Here is a 12,038-nt window from a genome sequence, read left to right on the forward strand (position 1 = left end):
TGCCCAGCTCAGCCCTGCCCAGCCCTGCCCAGCTCAGCCCTGCCCAGCCCAGCCCTGCCCTGCTCAGCTCAGCCCTGCCCAGCCCTGCCCAGCCCTGCCCTGCCCAGCCCAGCCCTGCCCAGCCCAGCCCAGCCCAACCCAGCCCTACCCAGCCCAGCCCAGCCCTGCCCTGCCCAGCCCTGCCCAGCCCAGCCCTGCCCAGCCCTGCCCAGCCCTGCCCAGCCCAGCCCTGCCCAGCCCTGCCCTGCCCAGCCCAGCCCTGCCCAGCCCTGCCCTGCCCAGCCCAGCCCTGCCCAGCCCAGCCCTGCCCAGCCCTGCCCAGCCCAGCTCAGCCCTGCCCTGCCCAGCCCTGCCCAGCCCTGCCCAGCTCAGCCCTGCTATGGGGCTGACACTGGGGGGCTGTGGGGGCTGGCACTGGCAGCAGGAGTCAGGAAGTGCCAGCTGTGGAGGGCAGGAGCTGCACTGTGCCAGGCTGCAGGGGGCAGCTCCTAGGGGGGTCTGGGGTCCCTGGGGGGGGTCAGGGAGGTGGGGGGCAGCGGGGGGGCACCCCCAGGGCTGTGGCACTCACCTCCAGGGCCAGGCTGGGGGCGGCAGGCAGGGCAGAGGCTGCACTGTGCCAGGCGGCAGGGGGCAGCTCCTGGGCAGGGTGTGGGGGGGTCAGGGGTCCCTGGGGGGGGTCAGGGGTCCCTGGGGGGGGTCAGGAGGTGGGGCGCAGCGGGGGGCACCCCCAGGGCCGTGGCACTCACCTCCAGGCCCAGGCTGGGGGGCGGCAGGCAGGGCTCCCTGCTCGGCCGGCAGGCTGTCGTTGGGGGAGCTGCAGCCCGAGGCCGGAGTGCTGCTGCTGCTGGGGGAGGAATCTGCCCGGGGGGGGGCAAAGGGGAGAGGTGCTGAGGGCCACCAGCACCCCCAGCAGCAGCTGCCACAGCCCCCCCCAGGCGCCCCCCTGGCAGGGCTGGCATGGGGCAGCCCACACCCAGGGCAGGGCTCCGGAGCGGCTCTGGGGCCTTGCAGCCTGCCAGGATTGCAGCCCCACAGAGCAGCAGGGGCAGGGGGGCAGCAGGGGGCAGCAGGGGCAGGGGGCAGCAGGGGGCAGCAGGGGCAGGGGGCAGCAGGGGGCAGGGGGCAGCAGGGGCAGGGGGCAGCAGGGGCAGAGCTGCAGCAGGGGCAGGGGGCAGCAGGGGGCAGCAGGGGCAGGGGGCAGCAGGGGCAGGGGGCAGCAGGGGCAGGGCTGCAGCAGGGTGCAGCAGGGGGCAGCAGGGGCAGGGGGCAGGGTGCAGCAGGGGGCAGCAGGGGGCAGCAGGGGCAGGGGGCAGCAGGGGCAGGGCTGCAGCAGGGGGCAGGGTGCAGCAGGGGCAGGGCTGCAGCAGGGGCAGGGCTGCAGTGGGGGCAGGGGTGCAGCAGGGGCAGGGTGCAGCAGGGGCAGGGTGCAGCAGGGGCAGGGTGCAGCAGGGGCAGGGCTGCAGCAGGGTGCAGCAGGGGCAGGGTGCAGCAGGGGCAGGGGGCAGCAGGGGCAGGGGGCAGCAGGGGCAGGGAGCAGCAGGGGGCAGCAGGGGGCAAGGTGCAGCAGGGGCAAGGTGCAGCAGGGGCAAGGTGCAGCAGGGTGCAGCAGGGGCAGGGTGCAGCAGGGGCAGGGCTGCAGCAGGGGCAGGGGGCAGCAGAGGCAGGGGGCAGCAGGGTGCAGCAGGGGCAGGGGTGCAGCAGGGTGCAGCAGGGTGCAGCAGGGTGCAGCAGGGGCAGGGAGCAGCAGGGGGCAGCAGGGGGCAAGGTGCAGCAGGGGCAAGGTGCAGCAGGGGCAGGGTGCAGCAGGGTGCAGCAGGGGCAGGGTGCAGCAGGGGCAGGGCTGCAGCAGGGGCAGGGTGCAGCAGGGTGCAGCAGGGGCAGGGTGCAGCAGGGGCAGGGCTGCAGCAGGGGCAGGGCTGCAGCAGGGGCAGGGGGCAGCAGAGGCAGGGGGCAGCAGGGTGCAGCAGGGGCAGGGTGCAGCAGGGTGCAGCAGGGTGCAGCAGGGTGCAGCAGGGTGCAGCAGGGGCAGGGTGCAGCAGGGTGCAGCAGGGTGCAGCAGGGGCAGGGGGCAGCAGGGGCAGGGGGGCAGCAGGGGCAGGGGGCAGCAGGGTGCAGCAGGGTGCAGCAGGGGCAGAGCTGCAGCAGGGGTAGGGTGCAGCAGGGGGCAGCAGGATGCAGCAGGGCTGCAGCAGGGGCAGGGTGCAGCAGGGTGCAGCAGGGTGCAGCAGGGGCAGGGCTGCAGCAGGGGCAGGGCTGCAGCAGGGGCAGGGGGCAGCAGGGGGCAGGGGGCAGCAGGGGGCAGCAGGGGGCAGCAGGGGGCAGCAGGGGGCAGCAGGGGGCAGCAGGTGCAGAGCTGCAGCAGGGGCAGAGCTGCAGCAGGGGCAGGGTGCAGCAGGGGCAGGGTGCAGCAGGGGCAGGGGGCAGCAGGGGGCAGCAGGGGGCAGCAGGGGGCAGCAGGGGGCAGCAGGGGGCAGCAGGGGCAGAGCTGCAGCAGGATCCTCTCCTGCCTCTTCTCCCCCAGCACCGCAGAGAGCTTCCTGCCCCGGGCAGGGCCCTGAGCCCCCCAGGCACAGCCCCCTGGGGTTGGGGCCGGGGTGCAGGCCCCAGGGGCGCCCCGGGGGGGGGGCAGGGGCAGGGCTGGGCCTCACCCCTGGGCTCTGGAGGCCTCCTCTTGAGCGAGGGGGGGGGCGCTCTCCTTGCGGGTCAGGGGATTCTTGCGGCGCTCCAGCACCTTCCTGGGCTTGCAGCGAACCTTCAGGTTGGGCTCCGAGGCTGCAGGGCACAGGGCAGGCTCAGGCCGGGCCCCAGAGCCAGGCTGGGCTGGGGGGGGGGCAGGGGGGGCTCAGCTCCCACCCCCACACACAGCCCTCACCCCCCTCCCCCCCAGCCCTCACCTGTCTTGCGCAGGGGAAAGTGCTCCGGGGGGTCCAGGGGGGTGCTGGGCACGGGGGGCAGGAAGGTGCTGAGCACGGGGGGGGAAGGGCCCTCGGGGTCCAGGGGCTCCAGGGACCTGGGGGCAGAAGCAGGCAGCTGGATGAGACCCTCCCCCAGCTGGAGTCAGGGTCAGACCCTCCCCAGCTGGCAGCCAGGATCAGACCCTCCCCAGCTGGAGTCAGCGTCAGACCCTCCCCAGCTGGAGTCAGGGTCAGACCCTCCCCAGCTGGAGTCAGGATCAGACCCTCCCCAGCTGGAGTCAGGGTCAGACCCTCCCCAGCTGGCAGCCAGGGTCAGACCCTCCCCAGCTGGAGTCAGGGTCAGACCCTCCCCAGCTGGCAGCCTGGGTCAGACCCTCCCCAGCTGGCAGTCAGGATCAGACCCTCCCCAGCTGGCAGCCAGGATCAGACCCTCCCCAGCTGGCAGTCAGGGTCAGACCCTCCCCAGCTGGCAGCCAGGGTGAGACCCTCCCCAGCTGGCAGTCAGGATCAGACCCTCCCCAGCTGGAGTCAGGATCAGACCCTCCCCAGCTGGCAGCTGGGTCAGACCCTCCCCAGCTGGCAGCCTGGGTCAGACCCTCCCAGGGCAGGCCAGAGGATGCCCCTGGCTGTACCTGTAGGGCAGGGCTGGGGGGTTGGGGTTGTTGCTGCTCCTCTCCAGAGCTGCCTGCTGCTTCTTCAGGATGACCTCTGCCAGCTTCTGCTTCACCACTGTGCTGGCCACAGCGCCTGCAGGGACAGCACCCAGGGCTGGCAGCTCCTCCAGGGAGCTCTGCAGGCACCAGCAGGGCCCCAGGCTGGCCTGGAGACCCCCCCGAGCCCCAAGGCCCTGAGAAAATCCCCCTGAGCTCTGCCTGAGCTCTGCCTGAGCTCTGAGCTCTGCCTCAGCTCTGCCTGAGCTCTGCCTGAGCTCTGCCTGAGCTCTGCCTTCCCTTCTGAGCTCTGCCTGAGCTCTGCCTGAGCTCTGCCTGCCCCCTGAGCTCTGCCTGAGCTCTGTCTCAGCTCTGCCTTCCCTCTGAGCTCTGCCTGAGCTCTGCCTGAGCTCTGCCTTCCCTTCTGAGCTCTGCCTCAGCTCTGCCTCAGCTCTGCCTTCCCTCTGAGCTCTGCCTGAGCTCTGCCTGAGCTCTGCCTGAGCTCTGAGCTCTGCCTGAGCTCTGCCTGAGCTCTGCCTTCCCCTCTGAGCTCTGCCTGAGCTCTGCCTTCCCTTCTGAGCTCTGCCTGAGCTCTGCCTTCCCCCCTGAGCTCTGCCTCAGCTCTGCCTGAGCTCTGCCTCAGCTCTGCTTTCCCCTCTGAGCTCTGCCTGAGCTCTGTCTTCGCTCTGCCTTCCCCTCTGAGCTCTGCCTGAGCTCTGCCTCAGCTCTGCCTTCCCCTCTGAGCTCTGCCTGAGCTCTGCCTGCCCCCTGAGCTCTGCCTGAGCTCTGCCTGAGCTCTGCCTGAGCTCTGCTTTCCCCTCTGAGCTCTGCCTTCCCCCTGAGCTCTGCCTCAGCTCTGCCTTCCCCCCTGCCCCCTGCCTGCCCCCTGCCTGCCCCTCTGCTCTTACTTCTCTTGCTCTTGTCCTTGTTGAGGATCTGCCTCAGCTCCTGCTCCTGCTGCCCAGCCTCAGCCTCTCGCTGGGGGCCTTCCATGGCCACCTGCAGGAGGAAAGGGAAATCACCACCAGGAGCCTTCAGCCTCACCCTGCCCGGCCCAGACTCATCCTCTGCCCAGCCCTCAGCCCCTCCAGGGCCACTCTGGGGTGCCCCAGCCCAGCCCAGCTGCCTCTGGCTGCGGGGTTTGGACCCATGTGGAGGAGCCTGGAAGCAGAGGGGGAGTAGGACAGGGTGGGCAGGGGGCGCAGGGCAGGGGGGGACAGCGAAGAGGGGGCAGGGATGGGGGGGGACAGGACAAGGGGGGCAGAGGGATGCAGGGCAGAGGGGGTGCAGGGGCAGAGGGGGATAGGGATGGGGGGCAGGGAAGGGGGGGACAGAGATAGGGGGACAGGGCAAAGGGGGGGCAGGGCGGGGGGGGGGCAGGGACAGAGGGGTGTCGGGGGGGGGTGGGGGGGGGGGTTGGGGGGGGGGGTCCCTACCCTGCCGTGCTGGTGGCTGAGCTGCTCCACCTGCTGCTGGTGCAGGCTGGCCAGGAGCAGTTGGTGCTGCAGCTGCTGGCTGTGCTGCAGGGCCAGCAGGGGGCCCTGGCCGCCAGGCTTCAGCAGGCGCTGCCCCACCCGCAGGTCCATGGGGGCGGCCTGGGGGCCCCGGCGGGAGGGGCAGGGGGGGCTCACGGCGGCTGGGGAGACAGAGGGGGGAGGGGGGGGACACAGCTCAGGGCCTGGGCTCCTCCCCTACCCCCACACCTCCGAGCGGTCAGGGCTGGGAGGGAGCAGCAGGGAGGAGCTCTGGGGAGGTTCAGCAGCACAACCTCCTGCAAGCCCCCGGGGCAAAACCCAACCCCCCCCGGGGCAAAGACCCCCTCGGGACAAAGACCCTCCCCCCCGGGACAAAGACCCTCCCCCCCCCCCCCGGGGCAAAACCTGCTGCCCTCTAAGGTCATCAAGGTCCAACCACAAAGCCAGCACCAAAAGTACTCTGAGATCATCCAACCCAACCCAGCTCAATCCAATCCAACTCAATCCAATCCAACCCAACTCAATCCAATCCAACCCAATGCAACCCAACCCATCCAACCCAACTCAATCCAACCCAACTCAACTCAACCCAACCCAACTCAATCCAACCCAACTCAACTCAACCCAATCCAACCCAATGCAACCCAACCCAATCCAACCCAACTCAATCCAACCCAACCCAACTCAACCCAATGCAATCCAATGCAACCCAACCCAACCCAACCCAACCCAACCCAACTCAATCCAACCCAACCCAACTCAATCCAACCCAACCCAACTCAACCCAACCCAACCCAACCCAATCCAACCCAACCCAACTCAACCCAACCCAACCCAACCCAACCCAATCCAACCCAACCCAACTCAATCCAACCCAACCCAACTCAACCCAATCCAACCCCATGCAACCCAACCCAATCCAACCCAACTCAACCCAACCCAACTCAACCCAACCTAATTCAATCCAATCCATCCTATCCAACTCAACTCAATCCAACCCAACTCAATCCAACCCAACCCAACTCAGGGGCAGCACCCTGGGGACAGCCTCTCCCCCCCAGCACCTTGCACCCAAGGGCAGCACCCTGGGGACAGCCTCTCCCTGGCACTGCAGGGCACAGGGGGCTGGGGGAGGGCAGCAGCCTCTGCCTGCAGGGCTCTGACTCCCCCCCAGAGGCTGCTGCTGCCCTCCTTGCCCCCCTGGGCATCCCCTGGGCACCCCCTGGCTGCTCTCCTGCTGCTGCTGCTGCCCTCCCTGCCCCCCTGGGCACCCCCTGGCTGCTCTGCAGCTGCTGCTGCTGCCCTCCCTGCCCCCCCTGGGCACCCCCTGGCTGCTCTGCAGCTGCTGCTGGCCCTGCTGGGGTGCTGCTGCTGCCACCCCCCATGCCAGGCACCCCTCCAGGAGGCAGGCTCAGAGCTGCCCTTGCCCAGGGGCTTCGCCCTCCTCAGGGCTGCTGCCTGCCTGCAGCTGGCTGGGACCCCAAGCATTCCTCTCCCCTTCCCTGGGACCTTGGCAGGGAGGCTGGAGCCAGGGGCAGGGCCCAGCTGGGTGGGACCTGAGCTCAGGCACTGATGGGGAGGCCTCAGCCTGCCTGGGGAGCTTCCCCTTCCAAGAGATGAGTTCAGGCTGAGGGCCCCCTCCCTGCTGAGTCAGCAGGGCTGAGGGGAGGGGAGGCTCAGCCCAGCTCAGCTCAGCTCAGCTCAGCTCAGCTCAGCTCAGCTCAGCTCAGCTCAGCTCAGCAGGGCTGCTGCCACCACGGAGGTCACCACTGCCTGCTCCCTGCCTGCTGGGATGGAGACTCTGCCTGCCCCTGGCTGCAGCAGCAGCCTCAGCCCCTCCCTGCAGCAGCACTGGGGAAGGGGCCTGGGGGGGCTGGGGGGCAGCAGCAGGAGAGCAGCCTGGGGGTGCCCAGGGGGGCAGGGAGGGCAACAGCAGCAGGAGAGCAGCCAGGGGGTGCCCAGGCCCCAGGGCAGGCTCCAACACCCCCAGACAGGCTCCAGCATCCCCAAGTGCCAGGCTCCAGCACCCAGAGCACCTCCACACAGGCTCCAACACCCCCAGACAGGCTCCAGCATCCCCAAGTGCCAAGCTCCAACACCCAGAGCACCCCTAGACAGGCTCCAGCACCTCCAGCACCCCCAAGTGCCAAGCTCCAGCACCCAGAGCACCCCCAGACAGGCTCAAGCACCTCCAACACCCCCAGACAGGCTCCAACACCCCCAAACAGGCTCCAGCATCCCCAAGTGCCAGGCTCCAGCACCCAGAGCACCTCCAGACAGGCTCCAGCATCTCCAGCACCCCCAAGAGCCAGGCTCCAGCACCCAGAGCACCCCCAGGCAGGCTCCAGCACCCCCAGCCCAGTATCTCCAAGCCTGAGGCCCCAAGCTCCTCCCTGGGCAGCCTGCAGCAGGGCTCCCTGCCCAGCCCCCTGCCCAGCCCCTGCCCAGCCCCTGCCCAGCCCCTGCCCAGCTCCCTGCCCAGCTCCCTGCCCAGCCCCTGCACAGCTCCTGCCCAGCTCCCTGCTCAGCCCCTGCCCAGCCCCTGCCCAGCTCCCTGCCCAGCCCCTGCCCAGCTCCCTGCCCAGCTCCCTGCCCAGCCCCTGCCCAGCTCCTGCCCAGCCCCTGCACAGCTCCTGCCCAGCCCCTGCCCAGCTCCCTGCCCAGCTCCCTGCCCAGCCCCTGCCCAGCTCCCTGCTCAGCCCCTGCCCAGCTCCTGCCCAGCCCCTGCACAGCTCCTGCCCAGCCCCTGCCCAGCCCCTGCCCAGCCCCTGCCCAGCTCCCTGCTCAGCCCCTGCCCAGCTCCTGCCCAGCCCCTGCCCAGCCCCTGCCCAGCCCCTGCCCAGCTCCCTGCCCAGCTCCCTGCCCAGCTCCCTGCCCAGCCCCTGCCCAGCCCCTGCCCAGCTCCCTGCCCAGCCCCTGCCCAGCTCCCTGCCCAGCTCCCTGCCCAGCCCCTGCCCAGCTCCTGCCCAGCCCCTGCACAGCTCCTGCCCAGCCCCTGCCCAGCTCCCTGCCCAGCTCCCTGCCCAGCCCCTGCCCAGCTCCCTGCTCAGCCCCTGCCCAGCTCCTGCCCAGCCCCTGCACAGCTCCTGCCCAGCCCCTGCCCAGCCCCTGCCCAGCCCCTGCCCAGCTCCCTGCTCAGCCCCTGCCCAGCTCCTGCCCAGCCCCTGCACAGCTCCTGCCCAGCTCCTGCCCAGCCCCTGCCCAGCTCCCTGCTCAGCCCCTGCCCAGCCCCTGCCCAGCTCCTGCCCAGCCCCTGCCCAGCTCCTGCCCAGCTCCTGCCCAGCCCCTGCCCAGCCCCCTGCCCAGCTCCTGCCCAGCCCCCTGCCCAGCCCCTGCCCAGCTCCTGCCCAGCCCCCTGCCCCACTGCAGGCCCTGCTGCTGCTGCTGCCATTTGCAGGCTGCCCACTTCCTGCTGCCAGCAGGCAGCTGGGGAAGGAAGTGCTGAGATCCTCCCTGCCAGGCAGGAAGGCCCTGGGGAGAGCTCCTGCAGCCAGGCTGCAATCCCCTGCTCAGGGCTCTCCCCCCCTGGAGCTGCCCTGGGAGCTGCTCTCAGCACCTCCTGGAGCCAGGCACAGAAGCCAGCCCCAGCCCCTGCAGCCCCCAGCACAGGAAGGGCCTGGAGCTGGTGGAGAGGGTCCAGGGGGGGCCTCAAAAACCATCAGAGGGGGCTGAGAGCTGTGGCTGAGCAAGCAGAGAGCAGCCCTGGGTGAATCCCTGGAGCCTGAGCTCTGCCAGCTGAGGCCTCTTGGCCAACCTCCTGCTGCAGGCTGCCCCAGAGGGCAGCAGCAAAGCCTCTCCCGGGCTGGGCACAGCCTCAGGCAGTTCCCTCTGCCCCTCTGAGCCTCATCCCAGCCTTGGTGGGGGTTGGAAGGGACCTCTGGAGCTCACCCAGCCCCCCCAGCCCCCCCTGCTCCAGCAGGGCTGCCCCAGGAGAGGCTCCAGGGGAGGCTCAGGGGCTTGGAGCAGCTCTGCCCTGAGGCCAGGCTGAGGGAGCTGGGGGTGGAGGAGGAGGCTCCAGGGAGAGCTCAGAGCAAGCTCCCAGTGCCTGCAGGGAGCTGCAGGAAGGGCTGCAGAGGGACTGCTCCCCAAGGCCTGCAGGGACAGCCCCCAGGGGCAATGGCTTCAGGCTGGAGCAGAGCAGATTGAGCTTGGCTGTGAGGAACAAGTTCTGCCCCCAGGAGGCTGCTGGAGCCCTGCTGCAGGCTGCCCAGGGAGGAGGTTTGAGGTCCCAGCCCTGGAGGTCCTCCAGGGGAGGCTCCAGAGGGCTCTGAGCAACCTGCCCTGGGGCAGGAGGTCCCTGCTGGCTGCTGGGGCTTTGCTCTGGCTGCCCTCTGGAGCTCCCTTCCCACCCAAAGCACTCTGTGGCCATCCAAGCTGGGCCCACAGGGCTGCAGGGCACCCAGCCTCAGGCTCTTCACTTCCCCTCCTCTCCCACAGCCTCCAAGCTCTCCACACCTCCTCTGCAGCAGCCTCCTGACCTCCCAAGCTGCTCAGCAGAGCTCCCCAGCTCCCAGCTGTGCCCCAGGAGGGGGTGTGGGAAGCAGCCCCAGCAGCCCAGGACCTGCCAAGCCAAGGGGGAAGCCTGGCAGGGGCTCAGCCCTGGGGAGCTGGGAGGGTTTCCCAGGCTGGGGCTGCAGGCAGACCTGGGCTGCCCCCCAGCAGCCCTCCTCCTGCCTGGGCAGCTGCTCACATCCTCTCCCAGCAAGGTGCTGGGGCTGCCAGCCCAGCAAAGGCACCCGGGGGGGCAGAGCTCCCCTGCCCCTCCAGCCTTGCCCCCTGCACGCAGCAGCTGGCCCTGGGGAAGGGGAGAGGCCACAGGAGGAGGTCACCAAGGGTCCAGCCCCAGCCAGAGCAGGGCAGGGCTCTCTGGCCACACTCCAGCAAGGGGCAGGGGCAGGCTCAGGCTCCCCACAGGCAGCCAGAGGTCTGCAGAGCTCCTGGGACCTGGCTTGGGGACCCTGAAGCTTCTCCTCCTCCTCCTCCTCCTCAGCCCTGGCAGCTTGTCCAGGCTTCCACCCACACCCACACTGCCTCCTCCCTGCCCCTGGAGCCTCCTGGCCACCTCCTCCCCAGGCTCCAGCAGCAGCAGCCCAGGCCATCAGCTGCTGCCTTGCCCACGGCCTGGCACAGGGACACAGGCTCCCAGTGCCAGGGGTGAGGGCACTGCCAGTGCCCCTCCAGCCACCACCACCCCCCAGCCCAGCCCTGCCTGGGGGGCTGTGGACCCCAAAGCCAAGGCTGCAGGGCTCCAACACCTCCCTCAAGAGACCCTCAGCCACCCTGAGCAGCCAGCAGGGAGGGAGGCAGCGACCCCAGTGCCTGGCTGCAGGGCATCCCCCCCCGGCAGCCTGCCAGCTCCAGGGGGCAATGTGGGGAGCAGGGGGTGGGGGGCAAGGCTGGGGAGGGGGCAAGCAGAGCCCTTCAGGGGCTGCCCTGGGGGGGAAGCATCTTCCATGGGGGGTGGGGAGGTGAGGGGTCATGCATGGGGATGGGGTCTTGGCCCCAGGGACACCTCCTGACCCCCCAAGGACAGGGGGGGGGCTTGGGCCAGGGTAGGTCTCTTGCCCCACGGGGATGGGGTCTCAGCCACCTAACTGCCCCCAACCCAGGTAGGGAGGCTTGGCCCAGGGGCAGCAGCTCCTTACCCACCCTGGGCATGGGGGACCCAGCCTGGGAGAGGTCTCTTACCCCCGCCCCGGGGGGTGGAGGGTCCGGGGGGAAGCCTCTGACCCTCCCCCCCGGGGGATGGAGGGTCCGGGGGGAAGCCTCTAACCCTCCCCCCCGGGGGATGGAGGGTCCGGGGGGAAGCCTCTGACCCCCGCCCCGGGGGGTGGAGGGTCCGGGGGGAAGCCTCTAAACCCCGCCCCGGGGGGTGGAGGGTCCGGGGGGAAGCCTCTAACCCTCCCCCCCGGGGGATGGAGGGTCCGGGGGGAAGCCTCTAACCCCCGCCCCGGGGGATGGAGGGTCCGGGGGGAAGCCTCTGACCCCCGCCCCGGGGGATGGAGGGTCCGGGGGGAAGCCTCTGACCCCCGCCCCGGGGGATGGAGGGTCCGGGGGAAGCCTCTAACCCCCGCCCCGGGGGATGGAGGGTCCGGGGGGAAGCCTCTTACCCTGCCCCCGGGGAATGGAGGGTCCGGGGGGAAGCCTCTAACCCCCGCCCCGGGGGCTGCCCGCGCCGTGCCCGCCCCGTCGGAAGCATCTCCGCCGCTCCGGTACCTACCTCGGGACGGGCAGCGCGGACAAAGGCGAGGTCCCGGCAGCGGCGGAGCTCCACTGGCGGCTCGGCTCCACCTGCGCCGCTGCCGCTGCCGCCTCCACCGCACCGGAACCGGGCGGGGAGGAACGCAGCAGCCCCGGCTCGGGCCGGGCCAGCCCACGGCGCTGTGACTGCGGCGGCACCGCCCCGCGGCCGGGGCCTCATGGCGACGCTGCCGCCCGCCCCGCCGGGCCGAGCGGAACCGGACAGAACGGAGCCGAAGGGACACGGAACGGAACCGAGCAGAATGGAACGGAGCGGAACCGAACGGAGCCGAACAGAAGCGAACGGAACCGAACGGAAGCGAACGGAACCGAGCGGAACAGAATGGAACCGAACAGAAGCGAACGGAACAGAACGGAACAGAATGGAACCGAACAGAATGGAACGGAACCGAACGGAACCGAGCGGAACAGAATGGAACCGAACATAACCGAATGGAGCTGAACAGAACCGAACAGAACCGAGCAAAACCAAACGGAGCCGAACGGAACGGAACGGAACCGAACCCAACGGAAAGGAACGGAACCGAATGGAACCGAACGGAACAGATCAGAACCCAACGGAGCCGAACGGAACCGAACAGAAGGGAACCCAAGGGAGCAGACCCCAACGGACCCCTGGCCGCCGCCGGCATCGCCTGCCCCGGGGCTACCGAGATGCGGTCAAGGCAGGGCTGGGGGGCTAGCGGGGTCGGTGCCGCTCGGGGCGGGGGGCAGGGGTTGGGGTACCGGAGGGGCAA

General features: G+C 70.4%; 1 protein-coding gene across 1 annotated transcript in view; it reads right to left on the reverse strand.

Moving 5' to 3' along the window:
• Positions 1-12,038, reverse strand: part of HDAC7 (histone deacetylase 7) — a 44,976-nt gene that overhangs the window by 16,726 nt on the left and 16,212 nt on the right. Inside the window, 7 exon segments of the mRNA XM_068171068.1 lie at positions 747-857; positions 2,649-2,685; positions 2,687-2,772; positions 2,895-3,010; positions 3,548-3,662; positions 4,474-4,564; positions 5,002-5,201. Coding sequence (XP_068027169.1) covers positions 747-857; positions 2,649-2,685; positions 2,687-2,772; positions 2,895-3,010; positions 3,548-3,662; positions 4,474-4,564; positions 5,002-5,201 — 756 coding nt within the window.

This window comes from Melanerpes formicivorus, unplaced genomic scaffold, assembly GCF_026170545.1.
Source record: "Melanerpes formicivorus ecotype bairdi unplaced genomic scaffold, bMelFor1.0.p_v2 SCAF_1574, whole genome shotgun sequence".
NCBI lineage: Eukaryota > Metazoa > Chordata > Aves > Piciformes > Picidae > Melanerpes > Melanerpes formicivorus.